Genomic DNA, 25,743 nt, shown 5'->3' with positions numbered 1-25,743 from the left:
TGTCAGCTTGTCTAGGAAGGAAGTCTGAATGTTGTACCTTACTGTAAACTCTTAGAAGAGGAAATAAAATTGCCATTTAAATATGTTAATGAACTTTGGCATGACTTGCTATATGAATCAGCGAGTTTCAAAATTAAAATTACTTTTGAATCTTCGGGTCAAAAAGCAAAGGACTCCAGTTCGATTTGATTACTTTGAACACCTATACCTCATTAACCTTTAAAAAAAAAATCCCTTACAATTTAACACCTGGATTATGATGAAATGTGAAATGAAATACCGTGATGAACATTAATCGGTTCAGCTACCCGAGGTTTAGTCTCAACAGAGGACAATGAAGTCTGTCCTCTCGGATAATCTTCACAAAAACTGGAGGAGAAGAACTGTCAGTCCCACCACTCGAAAGCTGCCACTGAAACCCTGATTGTCCTCAGATCCCGGCTTTGCCGCGTTCACGACGGCGGGGATTTCCGTACCGGTGACACACGCCACTTCCGGCCGACGGTGAAAGTCAGTGACGTGGCAGGAGAAGCCGAGCACGGTCCATCGGGCCGGGTCACCCGGAGCTGTCAGGTGGCTTCAGGGCAGCCCCGCCGGGAGAGAAGAGCTCACCGACTGCAGCTGCCGCTGCGAGGCCGGAGCCGGAAGTGCCACGTGTCCCGACTGCGCCTGCGCGCCCAGCGACTGACAGGCAGTTCCGGCCGGGGCCTCCCTCGGGCTCTCTCTGCTTGGCTGCTGCTTTCCAACCCGGCGTTCTCGGCCCCTCCGGCCCGACACCCAAGCCGCGGCACCCAGGCCAAGCTCTGACCGCCTGCGGACTGGGGAGAATGCGGCGCCATGCGTAGGGCTCCTTGCGCCGCCCTCTCTCTCTCCGGCTTTCAGTCCTAAGTCGCTAGCCCCCTCCCTGGCTCCCAGCCGTCGTTTTTCAACTCTCGGCTTCGGGCAGTCGCAGACCCCGACCAGACCCCTGTAAACATCGTCGTCATGTCCCAGCCCGGGATACCCGCCTCTGGCGGCGCCTCCACCGGCCTCCAGGCCCAGAACGGGGCCGCCTCGGCCTCGGGGTCTCCCTACACCAACGGTAAGTGCCTCTGGGTGTTGAGAGTTGCGGAAGGCGAAGTTTGGGCCCCGGCCCGAGTTGACCTTTGGTTGTTGCCTCCGTCTGAGGGGACTGTAGGCGAGAGTGACTTCCCTGCCAGGGTCAGGAGCGCCTGGAGCTGGGAGGCTGAGCCCCAGGGACGGCGACTCGTCTTAGTGTTTCATATTTGTTTTTCTTTGGTTCAGCACACAGTTGCTGAGCATTTGCTCTATATAACGCCCCGGGTGTACATGGGTAAAGAACACAGATTCCGTCTGTACCTCAGAACTCGCATGCAAGGCTCATGGAATCTGTTTATGTACATGCCCTTTCTCTCCGCGCCACCTCTTCGTCTTCTGGAGAGCACGGTTTGGGGTCTGATTCATTTCGGTCCCGTCGGGCCTGCATTAGGGTGAGGGTCGTACTCGGTGTGAATCTGCGGAGATGAATGGAGGGTTATGCTTTGCCTCTTAAGGGCCTGCTCCTCTCCCTGAACCTTCCCCGAATTGTACCTAGACCACCTGTTCAGTTTTTCAGCTTTAGAAGGGGAGGATCTCCTGTTAGATTTCCAGAGGTCGTTACATCACTTGGAAAGTGGTTGGACACAAAATCTCTGGACCTCTGGCCAGAGTGTACATGTGGCACTATAATTCGTCATTCGGTGTGAGGATGTCTTCTAATTTTATACTCTTTCTAGGATTCTTTAAATTGTCCTGTGTTGTGATTTCCTAAGTTCTTAATGATAAAGAACTTATAATAAAGACAGCATAAATAAACTCCCAGCAGTTTTCCGGGTTACCAGTTTACTTATAAATCTTTAGTTCTTGGAAACAAAACTAGTAGAATAATATTAAAATGCTTCAGTTTTCCATTGAAATCTTAGATTGCTGTGAAGTTCGAGAAAATAGCCACTGACTAAAATAGCTAATTTACATTGTTTTTAGAGACTACTGTTTTCTTTACAAAGAAGGCTCCAAAAGACTTTAAAAAATGTCTGTGAGTAGGCAGGTATGTAGGCAGTAGCAAGAATAAGTGAGAGTAAGCACTGAAGTGGTATTAAATTGAATCAGTTGTTTTTTCTCAAACTTATGGTAGCAGATTATGTAAACTATTTTTTATTCTAAGCTGTTTAGTTACATTTTCACTGAGGATGAAATGATTTTTTAAGACATTAACTTTAAGGCCGAAACTCTTAAGCAAGATGCCATATGACTGTGTTTTTTTCTTCTTTAAGTTCCACTTTTACAGGTGCTTTAAATGGTAAATCCTGCAAATATGTTTGCAAACTTATTCATAAGTATAGTTTTGATAATTTTGAAATGGTAAAGCAGTTTAGCCATTGTGTATACTGTATTGGAGATGTTGTCACTATGTTGAATTGATCCAGTCCAACAGACATCTGTTGCATGCTCCAGTTGTGTCCTTAGGATTATGAAAGAGAATAAAAAAGGAGTCCAGGTACACAGCTTGCTCAGAGCCAGTTTGGGAGTCAGGTAGGGAGGGAAGTCATAGGATTGCAAATATGTACCCCTACTTTCTAGAAAATAAGTTTCAAGTGTACAGCATTATAATTCAACATCAGTATACACCACAAAGTGATCACCACCACAGGTCCAGTTACCATCCATCACTATACAGTTGACCCCTTCACCCATTTCCCCAACCCCCTCCCCTTCTGGTAACCACTAATCTGATCTCTGTATTGGTGAGTTTTTATTTTGTCTGTTCACTTTGTTTTTTTACTTCTAAATATGAGTGAAATTATATTTATCTTTCTTTGTCTGTTTATTTTACTTAGCATAGTACCTTCACGTGCCATCCATGTTCTTGCAAATGGCAGGATTTCATTCTATTTATAGAATCCCATGGACGGAGAAGCCTGGTAGGCTACAGTCCACGGGGTCGCATAGAGTCGGACAGGACTGAGCGACGGAACGGAACGGATAGCTAAATTATATTAATATTCCATTGTGTGTGTGTCTGTCTATCACATCTTTATCCATTCATTCATTGATGGACGATTAGGTTATTTCCATATCTTGGCTGCTGTAAATAATGCTATAGGGAGCACAGGGGTACATACATCTTTCTGAATTAATGCTTTTGTATTTTTTGATAAATGCGTAAAAGTAGAATAGCTGGGTCATACGGTATACATCCTTGTTAAGATGTAACTTTGACATTCTTTTTATGAACCCTGTTTCTAAAGTTTTTTTGTAAAAGTATTCTCAGTAAAATGGCTAATGTCCTGTATTGGGTTCCGTTATTGTTCACATTGTTCACTCCACTAATAATAAAGAGAGTAGGGATGTGATGGAGATTGGGAGGGAAGAGTATTTCTCTAAAAGGTGAAAAAAAGTTCAGTGCTGGATCTAATTTTTTTTGGTTAACTCTTTCTAGGCACTTATTGCTGCTTAAATACTATTGAATTCTCATGCCTTAGGTTTAATGTAGCATGCTTAAATTACACATTACAGTTTAGTTGGATCTTTCGGTTTTTTTTTTAAGATTATAATTTAAAAGTTGATTGAGTAGTCAACTCTTTTGTTTTTCTGTAACTTACTTTCGTATTGTATGGTGTTACTATATTACAGAATACCTCACACATCTGGACATTTTTTTCTGTGGTTGATTGTTACATTGCACTACAATCCAAAGGTTGTCTTGAATGGTTTTTCTAAGTCTCTGTGTAGATTTGGATACACTCATTTCCTTTGCAGAAGTTGATAGTGAAACTGCAACACTACTTAACCTGGCAGATTTTCATCTGATTACCATATAAAAAAGCCTAAAAGCAAATCATGACTCCCACTTGTAATTAGCTCCTTTGTTGACTATTTGAGTCAATTGTCAAGGCAGTTAGAAACTGTAGTTTTATTAACATTATTTTTTGTAATATTTATGTAATACTCAGCTTTTCCCCTTATAGGTTAAGAGTGAAAAGGATATTCTACATTTTCTCTTCCACCCAGATTCATTCCCCTGTTGCAATATAACTTTATAAAATAATGTGTTTTCCCTCTAGACTGTAAGTCCTATGAGGGCAAGAATATCTGTTTTTGCACATCATCTTCTCTCCAGCAGACTCACATGGTGTCTAGCACATTTAAGAAATTACCAGTTTTATTGAATGATTTTAGAATTGGGTATTTGCATTAGTTCACTAAACATGTATTGACTTGTTCATTATAAGATTTGAGCTCATTTTCAACTGTTTTCTTTCTGGTGAAATTTTCTGTGGATTTTTATACAATTGTTGTTCAGTCACCAAGTTGTGTCTGATATTATCAGCTGAAACATAGTAGAATGTGCTGTATGGGTTAGTCATCATTTTAAATGCTAGACTTGTGCTCATATCTCTATTTTAGGCGTGGCAGAAATGTAAATCTCTTTTAGTTTCTATGAGGTAAACCATAATTATGATTGTGTATTTTTAATATAGGCTGTCTTAAAAATTTTTTTTATTATTTATTTTTAGCTGTGCTGGGTCTTTGTTGATTTGTGTGGGCTTTTCCTCTGTTTGAGGCTACTCCCTTGTGGTGCGCAGATTTCTCATTGCAGTGCTTCTCTGTTGTGGAGCACAGGCTGTAGGGTGCGCGGGCTCAGTGGTTGTGGTGCAGGGACTTAGTTGCTCCAAGGCATGTGGGGTCTTGCCAGATCAGGGATTGAACCTGTGTCCCCTGCATTGGTAGACAGATTCTTATCCACTGTGCAACCAGGGAAGGAAGTTCCATATGAAGTCTTTAGTGCTGAGACTAAAATTGGCATGTGATCTCTAACACGGATTGTTGTGGCTGAGTTCCTTTTAATATTTTCAGTGAGCACAGTAACTTTGGAGTCCTACAAGACTGCACATGTGCAGGCTTAGTCACTCAGTCATGTCCAACCCTTTGTGACTCCATGGACTGTAGCCTGCCAGGCTCCTCTGGCCATGGGATTCTCCAGGCAAGAGTACTGGAGTGGATTGCTATTTCCTTCTCCAGGGGATCTTCCTTACCCAGGGATTCAACCCGCATCTGCTGCACTGCAGGCAGATTCTTTACTGTCTGAGCTACCAGGAAAGCCCATAAGACTTTGCATACCTCTAATAGAACTCACTACATTGAGGTTCTGTTTGGAATTTGCTGATAGACTGGGAGTTCCTGAAGACATAAAATAGTAACAATAAGAATTAGCATTTATCGTGTACTTACTCTATTCCTAGTCATTGTGCTAGGTTGTATTATAAGCATCACTTCATTTAGTCCTCATCCACCTCATGCGGCGAGTTGACTCACTGGAAAAGACTCTGATGCTGGGAATGGTTCGGGGCGGGAGGAGAAGGGGACGACAGAGAATGAGATGGCTGGATGGCATCACCGATTCTATGGACATGAGTTTGAGTGAACTCCGGGAGTTGGTGATGGATAGGGAGACCTGGCGTGCTGTGATTCATGGGGTCGTGGAGAGTCGGACACGACTGAGCGACTGAACTGAACTGAACAGCCCTGTGATATGAGAACTGTTAGGTTTACTGACCAGGAAATGAAGATGAGTGGTCAAGCAACTCATTCAAGGTTACACAGCTAATATGTTGTAGAACCTAGATTTAAAGTTGGCAGTCTTATTTATTCAGCTTGCCTGGTGGTTATGCCTGGATCAAGGAACAGAACCTTTTCTTTGGTTTCTTTATGTAGGTGGATATATATACTTAGAGTAAATACTTGCTGATAATTTTTGAAATTGCCACCCAGCATAGTTTCCTTTGGATTATAATTAATACACGACCAGACCCTCACTTTTGTTAGTATTGAGTCCATTTCTTTGCCATTTCAGCATCACATCTCATGAATGTCCTGTACATCTTGAAATTGCCAATACCCCCACTTTGATTCTCAGCATTTGCTCTTGCCCCTTTTGTTGCTTTTTTTAAAGCCGTTATATTTAGTCACTGATCCACAGGTTGTCCTCATGCAGTAGCACCCATTTGTTGCACTTACAGTGTCAGTTGGCCAACTGTAAGTGATAAGAGTGTATTTCGATGCACAGGGAGAGGTGCTGAATCGTTTTTTTTTCTCTCTATATTGACTTGTCCTCCAAATCTGTTCTATTTAAAAGCACATACACAGAAGGAACTTTTCAAAAGTTAAGTAAAACATTGCTGTATAAAGCACAGTGTTTTGAATATTTGGCTACTTTTCCATAACTTGTATTTACTTTCATGTAGGACACCATGGGGCTTCCCTGGTGGCTCAGAGGTTAAAGCGTCTGCCTCCAATGCGGGAGACCAGGGTTCGATCCCTGGGTCGGGAAGATCCCCTGGAGAAGGAAACGGTAACCCACTGTCTCAGTATTCTTGCCTGGAGAATCCCATGGACGGAGTCCACGGGGTCGCAAAGAGTCGGACACGACTGAGCGATGGAACGGAACGGAGGACACCATAGGGAATTATCTGACAATCCAGTGGTTAGGACTCCACACTGTCACTGCTGAGGGCTTGGGTTCAATCCTTAATCCCACAAGCTGCTGCTATAAAGCTCAACGTTCAGAAAACTAAGATCATGGCATCTGGTCCCATCACTTCATGGGAAATAGATGTGGAAACAGTGTCAGACTTTATTTTTTCGGGCTCCAAAATCACTGCAGATGGTGATTGCAGCCGTGAAAGTAAATGGCGCTTACTCCTTGGAAGGAAAGTTATAACCAACCTAGATAGCATATTAAAAAGCAGAAACATTACTTTGCCAACAAACGTCCATCTAATCAAGTCAAGACTATGGTTTTTCCAGTGGTCATGTATAGATGTGAGAGTTGGACTGTGAAGAAAGCTGAGTGCCAAAGAATTGATGCTTTTGAACTGTGGTGTTGGAGAAGACTCTTGCGAGTCCCTTGGACTGCATGGAGATTCAACCAGTCCATCCTAAGGGAGATCAGTCCTGGGTGTTCATTGAAAGGACTGATGCTAAAGCTGAAACTCCAGTACTTTGGCCACCTCATGTGACGAGTTGACTCACTGGAAAAGACTCTGATGCTGGGAAGGATTGGGGGCGGGAGGAGATGGGGACGACAGAGAATGAGATGGCTGGATGGCATCACTGACTCGATGGACGTGAGTTTGAGTGAACTCCGGGAGTTGGTGATGGACAGGGAGGCCTGGCGTGCTGTGATTCATGGGGTCGCGGAGAGTCGGACACGACTGAGCGACTGAACTGAACTGAGGACACCGTAACTGATGGAACCATATTCAATAGAGCCTTGAATTAATTTGAACTGGTTTAGTCGATTGAATTCATGAGTGGTCGGTAGAAAGTATAAACTGTCCCTGGCAAGTAGTAGCTCATTGTATATTACTGGGGCTTCCTGGTGGTTCACTGGTAAAGAACCTACCTGCCTATGAAGGAGATGCAGGTTCAGTTCTTGGGTTGGGAAGATCCTCTGGACGAGGAAATGGCAACCCACTACAGTATTCTTGCCTGGAAAATCCCATGGACAGAGGATACTGGCATCTTCAGTCCATAAAGTCACAAAGAGTCAGACACGACTGAGCAACGGAGCACATGCATATATTTACTGAATGGATTGGTGAATGAGTTGTTTAAGAATACAAGATCTCAAGTCTTTGTTTTACTTGGAATGTTAGGGGAAACCATTCTGGGAGTATCATTTTTATGTATCAGTGGATTCTAAAGTTCATAAAGTTTATTCTAAAGTATGAGAGAATTACCAGTACATGTACAGTAGTAAAATTTAGATCATAAATTTTACTAGTTTAGGTTCTGGGAGTCCATCAAGTATAAAACAGGAACTTATAGAACCTAGGTTCTCTTTGTTTCTGGAGCTTCTGGTTGGGTGATTGAGAAGCAGTCACCTGCATTTATTTTAATCTCTCATTTGTTTCTTAAGTATAATTTCTAATTTGGCTTCTACTTTATATATCCACCAAAACTGCCCTTAATAAGGCCGCAGATGATTTCTTGGTTATTAAGTTACAAAAAATATTTTTCGTCTGTCTCTTCTAATTGCTCTCTTTTTCCTAAAATGTTGGTGATCTTTGGAGCTTCCTAACATAGTTCCCTTCTTTTTCTTCCTTTCTAAACAAAACAAAACAATATGAACTTCCTTGGTGGCCCAGTGGTCAAGAAACCACCTGCCAGTGCAAGGAACATGGGCTTGATCCCTGGTCTGGGGAAGAGTCCACATGCCTTGGAGCAGCTGAGCCTGTATGCCACAACTACTGTGCCTGTGCTCTTGAACCTGTGAGTTGCATCAAGAGAGGCCCCTGTAACAAGAAGCTCAAGCATCTCAACGAGAGAAAACTTGTGTGTAGCAGTGAAGACCAGGCGCAGTAAAAATAAATAATAAATAGCATTTTAAAAATTAACAGTAAACATGTACTATTTCACGTGGTTTCTGTGGCTGGCTCTTTTCTTACTCTGTACATACTCCCTGCATGATATTATTAATTCTTGTAATATCAAATACTGTATGCCAGTGATTTCCAAAGTTATATCATAAGCTGAAACCTATCTCTTTCACTGAAAATAGATGTCTTTCTAGTTCCACTTGAATTTCTTGATGACACTTAAAGTATATTTAAAATAATTCTTCATTCTCTGTTTTGTTATTCCTTGCCTTCCCCGGTTCTTTTCTCCCCCTTCTGTCCTAATGTATGGCACTGTCATCTACCGAGTTGCACAGGTCAGTCCTGGAAGTCATTTTTGGTTCTTTCCCTTCTCCAATTCCACATCAATTCCACAGATTTGTTGTGTCTCCATATTCAATTCCATGAATCCTATCAGTTCAGTTTCCTTTATCAGTTTTTTTAAGTAATGTGTAGGTGCTATATATTTATTTGCAACCTCAATGTTAAATTACTTTTTATAAAATGTATATACAGATACAAAACTAGGTATAAACTCCATATATTTTAGCTATTGTACCATTGTAAAACCAAAACAAATTAAGAACATTACAACAAAAGCAGTATAATTCAAACTTAATAAATAATGCAATGGATTGTTTGGCTGAAGCCAAAATTGATTATTCTTCTGATTTTTAACATGTTAGAACATCATTTGGGTGACTATTATTGTTTTTCTCTTTTTTTTTTTTTTTAAGATGAAACTAGTTTCAGGTTGTTGGAGAAAAAAAATTTTTCCTCTGCCCTCTTAGTTTTAGTGCCTGGGAACCTGTGAGTTAAACTGGCAAAAGACAGGATAGCAAGAGAAAAGGCAAAATTTACTCATGCATTATGAGGGTTCATAAAAATATGCCTCGAGAATTTGGGACTTATAAACCATCTTAATGGGGAAGAGGAGAAAGAAAAGAGCAGTTATGGAAAATGATTTTTAGGGAAAATAAATGAGTCCTTAGTAGAATAAATGGGAGACTTGATCATTTTGTGACAATGTATGTTTAGGTGTGGGACAACTTAATTCTTTTGAGTTATTTTTGGAGGCTGTGCTTTTAGGCAGATAAGTGCTTTTAGGCAGATTCTCAGAACTCATGCCCTCTACTCAAAATAATTTTTATGTCACAGTGGTATATTCTGGATCCCTTTAAAATCGCTGATCCATTATTTTGCTAGATTATATAATTTATTAATGACTTCAAAATAATATAATTAAAACTGATGAAAACTTCATTATGTATTTACTACTGCACTTCTAATAAACTATTGAAAGTTGATACATATGTAAATAGACAATTTTTACATTATAAGTCACTCGAAGTGGATCTATAATGACTACTACAAAGCAAGTTCTTTTTTTTTTTAATATTCTTGTGTTTTTTGTTTTCTGTTTTTTATTTATAATTTATTTATTTATTATTTTAGGCTGTGCTGGGTCTTTGTTGCTGCGTGTGGACTTTTCTTTAATTGCAGTGAGTGGATTACCCTCTGGTTGCAGGCTTCTCATTGTGGTGGCTTATCTTGTTGTGGAGCACGGGCTCTGGGCAAGTGGGCTTCAATAGTTGTGGTTCCTGGGCTCTAGAGCACTGGCTCAGCAGTTGCGGTTTATGGGCGTAGTTGTTCCGAGGCACGTGGTATCAAACCTGTGTCACCTGCATTGGAAGGTTGTTTCTTTACCACTGAGTCACCAGGGAAGCCCAAAGCAGATTCTTTGGTGTTTGTCTTTCTACCTTATAGTCTTATGATTGCATATTCCTTTCATTTTCTTCATGAATACTGTAAGACTTTTGCTTATTTTGTGCATTTTGATGATGCTTGGCTTTCATTGACTGTACTTGGCTTAAAGACCTCAAGCATAATGGCCTGTGATGAAACAATAAATAAAAATATTAGAGTGAGCCATGAAATCTTGTGGCAGTACTAGACTGTGAGATGTTGGTTTCTATCCAGATGACCCAAATTTGCTTATAATTTTACTTTTTACAAATGTTTTCATTGATTCAAAGATCTCTGTATTCCCACTACTGCTGTTTAGTCAATTATTTCTTACCCAGATTACTGCTGTAGACTCCAGTATCTTCCAATCTCTCCTGCAATCCCCAAGAAGTTCTTTTCATGTCCTAACCTCTTGCCTCACTTCAGATGCTTGACACAATCACTTGACTCTGCTGTGCCACACGGATTTTTCAGAATGCCGTTTCATGGCCATGGGCTATTGCACATGTTGTTCCTTTTCCTGCAAGCACCCTTGGCAATCCTTTTCCTGGGGCTAACTCCTATTGTCTCTTAAGATTTTACTCTCTATTGTCTTCACCTGGTTATCTTCCTGTCTGGACCATAGCTGCTTGAGGACAGGGATGGAGTGGACCTTACTCACCTTGTGTGCTCAGAAGATTCTTCATAAAATCTGTCTTTTCAGTTAGGTAGTGAATGGTATGTTCCTAACCATTTGGAATAAAATACAGTGTTGACAATAAAATTATTCAATAGGCTAATATCTAAGAAAGAAATGGAAAAATTTATTCCAGTCAATCTGAGGATTATAACCAGGGAGATAGTCTTTTAGAAAGCTCTGAGGAATATTCCCCCTGTCAGAAGTCAAAGTACAGTCATATACCTTTTTGAGACAAAGGATTGTACTTCAGATGACGTATTGACAGTTTACACAATCCAGATCTGCATGTACAGAGCTAGTAGTGAATCATGACCCTTTACAAGATTAATAAGGAAGGTTATCTCCTAAGTATGTGTGATTAATGCAGATACACATTATACACCTAAGGGAGAGTCCCAAGCAGAGAAAAAATTTATACTTAAAATTTTCTTGTCTTGCCATAAAATAGGAATTTTATTTCATTAATTTCTCTTCTCTGATCATTCATCTTTTGATAGAAAGCATTAGGTAATCAAATATTTGGTCCCTTGATGCCACAGTGATGGCTTACCTGCCCTGTGTTTATCATTTTCCTTGATGTTGGGGTCTTAATAGCCGGGTTCTTTCTTTCCTTTTAGGTAGTTATAGTAGTAAGATATCTGGCAAGGACTAATGGTTAATTTCAAATTGTCTAGTAGGATATATGCCAGTTTTATCTTGCCACATACATTGTGCATGTTCATTAATTCATAGAGAACTGTAGATGTGATCAGTAGTTTAAAAGTTTAAGCCAGAGCCTCCTAAACCAAACCATTTTTCTATTATTTCCCCTAAATTGGGAAGAGGATTATTCAGAGTAGAAATCTGATTCTTCATGTGTCTTAAGATGAGTTGGGCTTCCCTGGTAGCTTAACTGATAAAGAGTTCACCTGCAATGCAGGAGACCCTGGTTCAATTCCTGGGTCTGGAAGATCCGCTGGAGAAGGGATAGGCTACCCACTCCAGTATTCTTGGACTTACCTCGTGGCTCAGCTGGTAAAGAATCCGCCTGCAATGCGGGAGACCTGGGTTAGATCCCTGGACTGGGAAGATCCCCTGGGGAAGGAACAGCTACCCATTCCAGTATTCTGGCCTGGAGAATTCCATGGACTGTATACTCCATGGGGGTCACAAAGAGTTGGACCTGACTTTCAAGATGAGTTACATCAAGTTATATTGAGTTATATTCAAGACTATTGAATATAATACACAACATTCAGTATGTATTACAGCACAATTTCCCCCTTGGGAGCAATTAGAATCTCAAAGGTCATATTACAGTTCTGTAGCACCACTTTTTCTCATCATGTAGACTTCTGAATTGAGCAAGCTACTGGCTTTAATAACTATCATTCAAAGCCTACTCAGTAAATTTTGTTAAAGCCTCTACGTAAGTAATGATATCTTTTATTCCAAGTGGGAAATAGCAAATTCTGTAGCTCAGTGGTCATACCATTGGAAAACATTGAACCTAGCATGCTGGAACTGAAGGCAGGTTGGCAGGGCCTGGTTCCAAGGCTGCCTGTAGGTGACCTTGAGCCCACAGGAAACCAGTTGTGCATCTTCCTAACCAGCCAGGGACAGCCAAGGCCATAAACTTGTTCCATAAATCCACCGGGATCAGGAGCTACCCAATACTTAACATCTAGTAAAAAGGAGATGTTATATGTTTTGTGGCCAGTTTCAGAGCAAGTGTCATAAATTGGGCAGGTAACAGGGTCCCATTTAGTAATATTGATGGTAGCTTTCATGGTACTCAAGTTTCTTCTAAAATAAAATTTCTAAGGGCCATCAGATTCGAGCTTTGAAAAGGAGAAATTCACAAAGGTAACCCAGGAGTACTGGACATTGGTAATTGGCCACAAACCCAACATTACTGATTTTTGAAACTTGGCATATGATTAAGCCCAAGAAAGAAATATTTGATTTATAAGCAGAAGTGTGAGCAATTGTCAAAGTAATTAGTGTACAAGTCTGGTTCAGCATTTTGGGTCAGTTGTCTACTTCAGATGTTTTCTTCTCATCCTGGTCTGGTAGGGCTGGCCTCAGTTAGTCAGAGATGGGTGTCAGAAATAGGAGCTGCAGTCTGTTTAGAAGAGGTAGCCTGATATGGCCCCTCCCAGTGTGGCTGTAAAGAGTCCTTTATCTGATGTCTTTTCCAATATACATAATATCTTGGTTGCAGGTCACGGGGATTTGATCTTCATCCAAAGATAATTTACTATGATAAACTCCAGAAACAAACTTAGAATATCCTCTTAATAATTCAATTAAGGTGTAATTAAATTCTATAATAATATAACATAACAACAAAGAGTTATTTTGGAAGCGAGTCTTTAGGCAGTAAATATAGAAAAACCTTAAAGACAACACTAAAACATAATATTCATTGAAATATATTTTTTTCTAGTGCTCTCTTCAGCAGCACATATACTGAAATATATTTTTTTCTCTCTAAAATTACCCTCAGTTCAGTTCAGTTCAGTCGCTCAGTCGTGTCTGACTCTTTGCGACGCCATGAATCACAGCATGCCAGGCCTCCCTGTCCATCACCAACTCCTGGAGTTCACTCAAACTCATGTCCATAGAGTCTGATTATTTACATAAGTATAACTGATCATATATGCTCTTTTCAGCTGTGCTGGAACTTTCATAAGGAATCTCAAATTGAACTCTTAAAGGTCTTTTAAGGCCAAGAAAGCCAGATCAAGGGTATGCTGTTAGATTCAGTCTCTGATACCTAAGATTTGGCTGGGTTCTTCCCTTCTCAAGATCTCCAGAATATCTTGAGATTACTGTACCTTCCAGGAGGTAATTTTCATTATTCACCTGATAAGGCTGCTGAGAACCTAAGAGTTTCCAGTTCCTGGGGGAATCAAGTAGAGAGAAAAGGTAACTGTTTCACTTGTAGTTACAAAAGTGTAATTTATATAATTGCTGTAAGTCATAATTAGCTTGAGGGGAAGGGTTTCCTTGTATTTAGAAAGCACAAGATTAAAAATCAGTAATAATTTTGGTAAAAAAATTCCCCCAATTATATTCATCATACACTTAGTCCTATGTGACTAATCCTTGATCTTAATCTGTTAACAGTTTCATGAAGTCATCAGGTGTCCCATTATAATTATTTAGTTTCTTACCAGTTCAGCAGTATTATCTGAAAGTTGTCAGAAACCTGTACTTGTCAGAAAGTCCTTTCTGTGAGTGTTCCTGAAGATGAAGCTTTTTTTTTTTTTCAGCAGCAGTAGAGTAAAACAATAACTGTCTGTGGATGACAAAAGACTTTAAAAGGCATGGTTAAAGATCTGATTATAGTGTAATTGGCAGATGAATTTGGTTATTACTATGACATACGATATGTTAAGATAATAACTAGCGTTATGGCTGATAACATTTTATTTACTAGGACATACCAGATTTTTAGGTATTCCATATTATTTCTAGAATATCTATATTAATAGAATTTACCCATACAATATAAACTTAAACAGGTTTATCATTCATTGACAATGCTTCCCAAGTAATTTAACATACCAAATAAGCCTAATTAGTTTTGTATCTTTCTTTGATAATAAGATAAAACAATTTTCTTAAGGTGTTCTAGGGCCGTTTTGCTCTGCCATTCTCTGCTCAATCGCTTCAGTTGTGTCTGACTCTTTGTGACCCCATGGATTTTAGCCTGTCAGGCTCCTCTGTCCATGGGATTTTTCAGACAAGTGGGTTGCCATGTCCCTCTCCAGGGTATCTTCCCTACCCAGAGATCAGACCTGCATCTCCTGTGTCTCCTGCATTGCAGGCAGATTCTGTACTGCTGAGCCACTGGGGAAGCCCCAAGGGCCCTCTTGGAAAAACCTCAAAGTTAGCTGGAGGTCAAATGAACTTCATATAAATTTGATCTTTGGGAATTTTGTCAGAAATATCAAAAAGTTTTTAAAAACAGTGTCATAGGTCACTGTGAAATAATATTTATTCACTTAACCAAGTGACTTAGATTTCCAAGGCAAATGTAGAAAGTTATAACAGATTACTTAAAAGATAAAGAAACTTTACAATCTGGTATTAAAAGCTGGTCAGTATTCTAAGAAACTTTGTCCTCTTAACAGAGAAAGAAAACTAAGGCTTTGTATCCTCTTACATTAATATTAAAATCTATCTACTCAATTAAATTTATTCCAATCATAGTTCTGATTACACATAGAATTCCTTTCTTCCTTTTCTTCTCTTTTTTTTTGTTTGTTTTTAGCCTTGCCTTGCAGCATAAGGGATCTTAGTTCCCTGATCAGGAATTGAACCCATGCCCGCTGCAGTGGAATCGCACAGTCTTAACAACTGGGCCACCAGGGAAGTCCCCAAAGAATTTTGTCCTAAAGATTTTTTTTCTTCTAAATCTTCTATATTCATATTAATTTGACCCTTATTTTCCTTCCCATTTAGAAATAACCGGCTTCTGTGCAAAATTACTGTCTTTTTCCTTAACAAAATGCATCTCTACTCCTTATATCTTCAAATTTTTTAGTAGTTTTAATTACATAGTTTAATTAGGATTCTTAACATTTAAAAACTTCAGTTTCTAGTGAAAACGAAGAAGTAAGCAATTATGAACTGTCTTCTACATTAGCATTCTGTAGTTTGGCAAACCTATACTATTTATGGTTGCTAAAAAAGCACATGCTCTTTTATAGGAAAAAAATTCTTTTAGTGTGTTACCAAACATTAATAGTCCTAAATATCTTTAGTTTCTCTATAAAAGGAAACCCGTGTTCAGTGAATGATGTTCCAGTATCTTATTTGACTTGGTAATGACTTAACTTTTTTCCGTCATTTAACTTAATTTAGCAAAACTCTTAAGTTTCAAGTTGTGAGAAAGATTTGGAGAAACTATTTTTAAGTATACAGTCCTAAAACATAATTTATTCCTAAAGAGTTCACCTAAAAAGTCTTCATTTGCTTTTACTTAAAATTTTTATCACATCAACTTTATAGACAAGTTGCAAGTACACTGCAAAGAACTTTTTCCCCAGAGCTATCTGGGAGTAAATTGCTGACATGGTGTCCCATCACTCTTAAATGCTTTTTTATTTCCTATATATAAGAAAGTTGTCCTAAATAACTACAATACAACTAATGAAATTATTAAATTAACACTAATATGTTACTATTATCTAATCCTCAGACCCTGTTCAGATTTCACCAGTTGTCCCAATAAAACCCTTAGCAAAAAAATCCTGTCCGAAGTCACGTTTAGCATTTAAGTGTCATGCCTCTGTAGTGTTCTTCAATCTGAAGCAGTTTCCCAGTCTTTCTCTGACTTTCATGACCTAGATGCTTTTGAAAATTACAAGTCAGTTATTTTGTAGAATGTCTTTCAGTTTGGGTTTGTCATATATTAATATTTCATCATGATTAGACTATGCAATTTAGCAGGACTGTTACAGAAAAGATGTTGTATTCTCATCATGTCCCATTAGGTGGCACATGATTTCATTTTCCCCTGTTATTGGTGATGTTCACTTTGATCACTTGATTAGAAGAGTGTCTGCCAAGCTTCTTCACAGTCATGTTGCTCCTTTCTCCTTTGTAATTGAAAAGTATTTTGGGAGATGTAGTTTGAGACTTTGTAAATATCTCATTCCTTGTTAGAATTTTAATTTATTCATCTATTTTATTGGTGTGGGCTATTCCAGTGGGTTGTTTTTGTCCAACCTTCATGACCTCATGGACTGCAGCACACCAGGCCTCTCTGTCCCTCACCATCTCGCAAGGTTTGCTCAAGTTCATGTCCATCATCAGTGATGTTATCCAGCCGTCTCATCCTCTGATGCCCTCTTCTCCTTCTGCCCTCAGTCTTTCCAGTATAAGGACTTTTCCAGTGAGTCAGCTGTTCACATCAGATGACCGAAATACTGGAGTTTCAGCTTCAGCATCAGTCCTTCCAATGTGTATTCAGGGTTGATTTCCGTTAAGTTTGACTAGTTTGATCTTCTTGCTATCCAAGGGACTCTCAGGAGTCTTCTCCAGCACGATAGTGCGAAGGCATCAGTTCTTCAGCACTCTGCCTTCTTTACGGTCCAGCTCTCACAACCGTCATGACCACTGGGAAGACAGCCTTGACTATATGGACCTTTGTCGGCAGAGTGATGTCTCTGCTTTTCAACACACTGTCTAGGTTTGTCTTAGCTTTCTTGCCAAGAAGCCAACGTCTTCTGATTTCATGACTTCAGTGATTTCAGTGGGTTATAACCTATTACCATTGTTTATACTGATGCTTATATCATGTCAGATTTGGCCTGTGGGTGTTCCTTCAGGCTGTCTTCATGTATCCTCTTGTCATGTGTCATCTTTCTTGGGCGCTTTCTTGCTCAATAAGTATTGCAGGCTCCTCTTGTACTTTTCACGCTCATGAATCAGCCATGATTCCTTTTAGTGGAGAACAGTATTGAGAAACCAAGAACACAAGTACTGAGAGATCAGTGCTATTAGAATGTCTCTGCTCTCAGTCTTAGCAGACGGAGCTAGGGAACCTTTACTATATACACATTGGAGTCCATGAGTTTCCATTGTAACCTCTGTTGTAGTCCCACTACCATTGGATTCATTCTCGTTTTCCCTTTTCCATGTTTGTGACTTCCTTCTCTGAGAGTAAAAGACCTTACTTCCATTATCTCATATATATTCATTTGATCAGTCCCACTGTATGCAAAGAGCTGACTATTGGAAAAGACTCTGATGCTGGGAAAGATTGAGGGCAGGAGGAGGGGACAGCAGAGGATGATGGCTTCATCGATTCAATAGACATGAGTCTGAGCAAACGGAGAGATCGTGAAGGACAGGGAAGCCTGGCATGCTGCAATTCATGGGATTGCAGAGTCAGACATGGCTTAGCAACTGAACAACAAAAGCAAGGGTATGTAACCATTCTGTCATTGCTTCTGCTGCACCCTTACTCTACTCCAGTTTCCACATATGCGAATGCTTACCTCGCCTAATGTTTTAGGACTGAATTTTTCAAGAAAGGGCTTGTTTTTTTTTTTTTTTTTCTAGTTTATTTAGAAGTTTTGCTTACAAGAATATGCAATGTTATAGTGTTGTGGAAAATTTTCTTTACCTCTAAGAGATTTCATCATGTGATCACTATAGTAACTGAAATTATCCTCTGTTAGATTGTCATTTTTCCCCAAGTGGTACTTTATTATTCAAAGTACAAGAGTTTCTGTGCTATAATATTAATTTTTGGAGTCATTCGACAAACACATATTGAGCACACATTCAACAAACACAACTATGTAATAGGCACATTTTAGGTGCTGAGAATACAGTAATGAACAAAAGAAATCCCTACTTTCCTGGAGCTTATGTTACAGTGAAGTAGATACTATAAATAAATAACATAGTGTCAGGTAAACACTAGAAAGAAAAATAAGACAGAGTCAGAGGGGAAGAGAATGAAAGAGTTTCTGTTTTAGATGTAGTGTTCAGACAATGCCTCTGTGAGGAGACTGTCTGAGAGAGACTTGAATGAAGAGATGGAGTGAGATTATATCTGAGGGGAGAGTATTCTTGGTCGAGAAAATAGTGACAAACCCTAAAGTAGAAGCATTTTTAAGCTTGTTGAAGGAGCATTAAGAAGGTTGGAAATTATTTAAATAGTAAAAGGCCTTTAGCTATTAAAGTAGAGTGATTGATGTCAGTTGACATGGTGACCTTACCAGAAGCAGTTACACTCAAAGATTTTGGGTTCTATTATATGTACATATTTAAAAAAGGTTTTCAGTCTTTAGTGGAAATTATTAAGTCATTTTAGATTATATGATAAACTGATATAAGGTAGAGTTAAAGAGGTGTGTGTTTGTTTAGAACGGCAAATTTGCGCCAACTTGGCCTAAATATAGCCCTGCATAGACGTCTTTCCAGAATTAGAGATATCATATAAAAAGACCCCTTGGCCCATACAGATGAACAGATATGATTAACTAAAAGCAAAATCAAATTAGGATAGGAACAGCCTAATATAAAAAGAACCATGTGTAATTAATATGACAAATATAGAACTAATGAATTTGTGGTTCAAGACATTGACTATTTTCTTGTCTGAGTTGGCATAATCGGTTAAACCTAATCTTAAAGGAAAATTGAACTTTATATTAAAATTTGCTGTAAGAACAGGACAAAAAAACAAATAGAATCAGAAGACTACAGGATACTTACTTCCAGATCAGAAACAACATATGTATTATTCTGGCACTGTTTCATTAAAATGAATGTTCAATATTTTTTAACAAAGGAAGTTGGAAATGAGACCAGAAGGGAAGCCAGGGACATAGAGGATCTTATAAGCTAGGACTTTGGAAGTTTTGAGTAGGAAGTTGATCTGATCCATGTTTTAAAAGGTAATAGGATGTGTAAGGAATAAATCATAGAGGGATAAAAGAAGATTCAAAGGTATCAGCTGATCACAGGCTTTCAGACTTTGACTATAATCTACAATAAGAAATACATTTTAAATAGTGACCCAGTATACACATTCATATATGTATATATTTGTAATGAAACCTCACAATATTTAACCTTTATTATATGTGATATCCTGCAGTATTTTCCATTCTTAACTGTCTTCTATTTCTTAACTAAAAACAGAGTTTATAGCTTATTGATTTTGTAACTCATTAATTTATTGTACCTACTGTTTGAAACAGTGTTAATCCACTAGGACAAAGCATTATTGTACAGTGAGAACTTATGTAGAGACTTGTATGGTATCTTCTTTTTTGAGGAAAATCTCACCTTATAATTGGGCTTTTATGGTACTTTGAATACTTGATAGCCTTTTACTAGTTAGAAGTGAAGGGAAATGTTCTATTCATAGTAATTTACAAACTACGGAATCCCTAGCAGCAAGTTACCTACATTTAATTTAAAGGAAGTTCATGAAATATAATTGGAAGATATAAAACAGTTTTGAATAAATGGCGAGACATATCATGTTTATGAGAGAAAGAAAGTTGTTTTTGTATGTGTGTGTGACTGTTACACAGCTTGGGGTTTCTTAGTTTCTCAGCCAGGGATCAAACCCTGGCCCTCTGCAGTGAAAGCATGGACTCCTAACCAATGGACTGTCAGAGAATTCCTGAAAGAAAGATTTTCTATCGTAAAATGTCAGGCAATCCAAAATGAATACATAAATATATTTCCTATTGACATTTCACTTTTTTGTGTGTGGGAGAGTACAAAAAGTGTTCTTATACTTTTGTGTTATGTCTGAAAATTTTCATAATCAAAATATTTGTGTAAGAAAGATATCATATTTCTTCCTCTATAACTTCCTTTTTCTCAGTATTCTTAAATATTTTCTTTATAAATTTTTGACTGTACTGGGTCTTAGTTGCTATATGAGGACTTTCTCTAGTTGCAGTGAACAGGGGCTACTCTCTCGTTGCGATGTGTGGGCTTCTCATTTCTGCAGCTTTGGCTTTTCTTGTTGCAAAGCACAGGCTCCAGGATGCACAGTCTCAGCAGTTGTGGCTGCTCCTCAGGACGTGGATCTTCCCCGACCAGAGGTCAAACATATGTCCCCTGCATTGGCAGGCAGATTCTTAACCAGTGGACTACAGGGAAGCCCTTAGTATTCTTTTTGTAGTTTATCTAAATTGGTAGATGTACATCTGGTTTATTCATTTTATTGATAATTAGTCTGTTGTGTGAATAATCTACAATTTATTCAGTCTCCTGCTGATGAATATTTAATTTGTTTCCAATTTTTCATTATTATAAACAATTAGGCAACTAACACATGTGGATCTGTTTCTTTTGTTCTGAAAGAATACCTGTGTTTTTAAAAATTATTTTGGCAGAGTAATGCATATAGATGGTGATTGCAGCCATGAAATTAAAAGACATTTACTCTTTGGAAGGAAAGTTATGACCAACATAGACAGCATATTAAAAAGCAGAGACGTTACTTTGTCAACACAGGTCTGTCTAGTCAGGGCTATGGTTTTTCCAGTGATCATGTATGGATGTGAGAGTTGGACTGTGAAGAAAGCTGAGCACCGAAGAATTGATGCTTTTGAACTGTGGTGTTGGAGAAGACTCTTGAGAGTCCCTTGGACTGCACGGGGATCCAACCAGTCCATCCTAAAGGAAATCAGTCCTGGGTGTTCATTGGAAGGACTGATGTTGAAGCTGCAACTCCAGTATTTTGGCCACCTGATGTGAAGAGCTGACTCATTTGAAAAGACCCTGATGCTGGGAAAGATTGAAGGCAGGAGGAGAAGGGGATGACAGAGGATGAGATGGTTGGATGGCATCACTGACTCAATGGACATAAGTTTGGGTAAACTCCAGGAGTTGGTGATGGACAGGGAGGCCTGGCGTGCTGCGGTTCATGGGGTCACAAAGAGTCGGACACGACTGAGCGACTGAACTGAACTGAACTGAATGCATATAGACTAGTGTTCCCCAGATACATATTACTTATGTGTATATGCTTTTGTAGGCTTCCTAATCCTACCTTTCCTTCTATATATGTAAACTTGTGTATGTTTGTGTAAGTATTGTGTAATTAATGAAAGGGTTCAAATTAGACTAATGGTATTTGTACATTGGTTGCGTGGATTGAGGGGGTATGATTGGAAGATAAGTATTTTTTGGTTATATCTCTTAAATGTAAAGAGTCCACAGGAGTTAGTTTTGTATGAGTGCCATCTTTTAAAAAATATTCATCTTATTTCTTTTCATTTTCTAGTTTTATGGGCAGAAATGACAGTATATTCCTGAGAAGTGGTGATTCTAGAGATTAATTTTTTTTATATATAACAGCTTTAAAATGTACAGTCAGGACTTCCATCATGGTCCAGTGGCTAAGATCTCTGCCTGCCAATGCAGAGGACGTGAGTTCTGTCCCTGGTCCTGGAAGATTCCACATGCCACAGAGCAACTAAAAGCAACTGAAGCCCATGTGCCCTAGAGCCCACACTCTGCGACAAGAGAAACCACCACAATGAGAAGCCTACACCCTGCAACTAGAGAGTTGCTTTGGCTTGTGCGTAGCAGTGAAGATCCAGGGCAGCCAAAAATAAAATGAAAAAAAGTTTTTTAAATGTACAGTTCAATGATTTTTTAGTGTACTTACTAAAAATTGCAACCATTGCTACAACCAACTTTAAAACTCAAAGGGATGGGATGGGGAGGGAGGTGGGAGGGGGGTTCAGGATGGGGAACACATGTAAATCCATGGCTGATTCATATCAATATATGGCAAAAACCACTATAGTATTGTAAAGTAATTAGCCTCCAACTAAAATAAATAAATTAAAAAATAAATAAATAAAATATCTTTATAACTCCAAAGAAGAAACCCCTTACCCATTAGCGGTTACTACCTATTCCCTCTTCCAGCTGTTGTAACCACAAATCTACCTCTGTGTCTTTGGGTTTTCCTGTTCTGGACATTTTATATAAATGATTTGTGCAGTGTATGGTCTTTTATGAGTAGTGCCTTTCACTTAGTATAAAGTTTTCAAGGTTCATCTATGTTATAGCATGCCATCAGTACTTCATTCCTTTTTATGACCAAGTAATATTCCATTGTATGATTATGCCCCTTTTGTTTATCTGTTCAGTAGTTAGTGGACATTTGGATGTTTCTCCTTTTGGGCTATTAAAAATAATAATATTGTCAACATTTGTCTACAAGTTTTTAATGGAGACCAAGAGTGGAATTGCTAGATTATGTGATATCTATGTTTAACATTTTGAAGAACTGCCAGATTGTTTTCCAGTGCAGTTGCACTGTTTTACATTTCCACTAGCAAAGTATGAGGGTTCCAGTTTTTCTACATCCTTGTCAACATTTGTTATTTACCATCTTTTTCTTTTTAACCATCCTAGTGTAAGTGGCGGAGAAGGCAATGGCAAGCCACTCCAGTACTCTTGCCTAGAAAATCCCATGGATGGAGGAGCCTGGTAGGCTGCAGTCCGTGGGGTCGCTAAGGGTCGGACACGACTGAGCGACTTCACTTTCACTTTTCACTTTCACACATTGGAGAAGGAAATGGCAACCCACTCCAGTGTTCTTGCCTGGAGAATCCCAGGGACGGGGGAGCCTGGTGGGCTTCCTTCTATGGAGTCACACAGAGTCGGACACGACTGAAATGACTTAGCAGCAGCAGCAGCAGTGTAAGTGGTATCTCATTGTGGTTTTGATTTGTACTTCTCTTATGACTAATAATGTTGAACATTTTGCCATTTGTTTATGTCTTCTGAAGTATATTTAAATACTACTTAAAGTTTTAGCTCATTTTTAATTAGGTTATTGGTCTTTTTGTTGTTGAGTTGTAAGAGTACCTTATATTTTACTGTACTTTTTTAAGTATTGCTTTGTTTGTTTGTAAGACTAATTTTTCCTGCTCTTATTGGAAGGTCCTGTCCAGAATGCCCTGATGTCTTCACAAGTGTCAGTGAGCCAAGGGTATAATTCTCAGCTTCCAGGATCCTACCCTCATCTAATACCAGCAAAGACCTTGAATCCAGTCTCCGGACAGTCTAACTCTGGGGGTTCTCAGACTGTTTCTCCGTTAAGTAATTATCAGGGACCTGGACAAGCTCTTTATGGACCACTTGTGGCTTCTCATCCAGTGACACCGTCACTCCGTAGTGGTCCTAGTCCCCAAATGCCACTACCTACTTCTCAGAACCCAGCTGCTACACCAATGCCTTCTGGTAGCTTTCTTCCTGGAGCCAGTGTACCATCACCTTCGAATTGGCAGTATAACTATTTGTCACAGACAAACCATTGTCCTCGTGTGTCATCCCAATCAACCATGACTGGGAATACAAATTTGATGAGTCCTCAATATGTTTCTTCTGGAGATTCTTCACTTCAAAACAACATCATAAAATCAGGTAAAGTTCTTATAGGAGTGCTAGAAATAGGAAAATTTTGCTTATTTTAAATGTTTAAATGGCTATTTCAGTCTTAAAATCATATGGAAGACTGTTTATTTTTTTGATCACTGTTAATCTTTACATTATTTCTGTAACTTTTGGGTTAAGTTAAAATCATGATTGTTTCTGCTTTGCTTCTTTCCTTTGAAGGTATTATCTGAGTTTCTTTGGGTCACCCGTGAAATTTTAGGGTTTCAGGTATACGTGCAGAATCACTTCCTTGAGGACTGGCCAATACTTACATTAGCAAGGGTCCATATTATATTCTAGGGAAGCTCAATCCCTGTGGTTTCTCTTTGGACTTGATCTAAGGCTTGGCTTATCTATTTGTTAAGGCACAGACAATTTTTGACTCCATAAATCCGAGAATCCTGGAGGGGCATGTACATGTACATGGTGTTTTTAGTGAAAGTTGCTCAGTCATGTCCGACTCTTTGTGACTCCATGGACTGTATAGTCCTTGGAATCCTCTATGCCAGAATACTGAAGTGGGTAGCCTTTCCCTTCTCCAGGGGATCTTCCCAACCCAGGGATCAAACCCAGGTCTCCCGCATTGCAGGTGGATTCTTTACCAGCTGAACTACAAGGGAAACCCAAGAATACTGGAATGGGTAGCCTATCCCTTCTTTGGGGGATCTTCCTGACCCAGGAATTGAACCAGGGTTTCCTGCATTGCAGCGGATTCATTACCAACTGAGCTATCAGGGAAGCGCACATGGTGTTAGTAGGTAGGGATTTAGCTTTATTCTTGCGCATGTGGATATATAGTTGTCCTAGGACTTTTTGATGGACAGTGTGTTCTTCCTCCCATCGAATGATCTTGGCACCCTTGTTGAAAAAAAGGGTTATGTTGATTATAAATGTAGGATTTATTTCTGGACTTTGAATTCTGTTCCATTGGTCTGTTTGTCTGTTTTTATACTGTTACCAAACATCTTGGTACTGTAGCTTTATGGTAAGCTTTGAGTTTGGAAATATTGACTCCTCCAGCTATTTTTTTTCCCAAGATTGTTCTGTCTGTCCTCAGTCCCTTGCATTTCCTTAAGAATTTTAGGATCAGCTTGTAAATTTTTGAAAAAAAAGATAACTGTGATTTTGATAGAGATTGTGCTAAATCTGTAGATCAGTTTGGGAAGAAAGCTATGTATTCTTGGACTCACTTTGATCATTAAATCTTTTTAACCTCATTGTTTGGTCATATGTGGTTCAAAAGTAGGTTCATTTAACCATTTCACTGTTCCTTTTTTTTTTTTACTATTCTTTTTTTGCTGTTAATTCAGATTCTGTATTGGGATCTGCAGATTGATTCTGCTCAGCAGACATCCTCAAGGAAATGAACTAGTAAAAGTTTTCAAGTGAAATGGTATTATCAGTTGTTACCTTTTTATGTTAATATGTATTTCTGCATCTAGATACTACGCGTACTTCATGCGTTTTATAGTTTGTTAACTACTGAAGCTTTTTTTCTTAGCCTCTTGACTAGCCACTGACCTTGGTGAATGCATTTTGGTCTTGTAAAGATTAAGGGTGCTTCTAGAAACTTGGTTCCTTTGGAGAGATCTTCTGACCCATCATTGTTAGAACTAAAATCCTTCTGATTACTTGTATTCTTATTTGACACTGTGAGTGAGCATTAATCATTTGAAATTAATGAACATTCACTTCTTTATTAAGAATTGTAGATAACATTTATTGAATATTTGTTATTTTCCAGCATTTTACCAAATTTGAATGTGTGTTATCTTATTTAATTTTTATAGCAGTATGTTTTACAGTAAGAAACGTGAGGCTTGTATAATTTGCCCAAAGCCACAAGAAAATAGGTTAGGAAAAAGTACTATTTAAAAACTATTTGGGGGACTTACCTGGTGGTCTAGTGGCTAACACTCCATGTCCCCAGTGCAGGGGACCCACGTTCAA

General features: G+C 38.9%; 1 protein-coding gene across 2 annotated transcripts in view; it reads left to right on the top strand.

Annotated features, from left to right (window-relative positions):
* Positions 1 to 532: 532 nt before the first annotated feature.
* Positions 533 to 25,743, top strand: part of SEC24A (SEC24 homolog A, COPII component) — a 70,535-nt gene continuing 45,324 nt past the window's right edge. For both annotated transcript variants that reach the window (XM_055431308.2, XM_055431307.2), the window contains exons 1-2: positions 533 to 1,081; positions 23,299 to 23,781. In XM_055431308.2, coding sequence (XP_055287283.2) covers positions 985 to 1,081; positions 23,299 to 23,781 — 580 coding nt within the window. In that variant the 5' untranslated portion in view covers positions 533 to 984. The remainder of the gene's footprint in view (positions 1,082 to 23,298; positions 23,782 to 25,743) is intronic.

Source organism: Moschus berezovskii, chromosome 8 (genome assembly GCF_049115385.1).
Source record: "Moschus berezovskii isolate FMDL1 chromosome 8, NW_MosBer_1.0, whole genome shotgun sequence".
NCBI lineage: Eukaryota > Metazoa > Chordata > Mammalia > Artiodactyla > Moschidae > Moschus > Moschus berezovskii.
The sequence above is the reverse complement of the archived record's forward strand: the minus strand, read 5'-3'. Positions and strand labels throughout refer to the sequence as shown.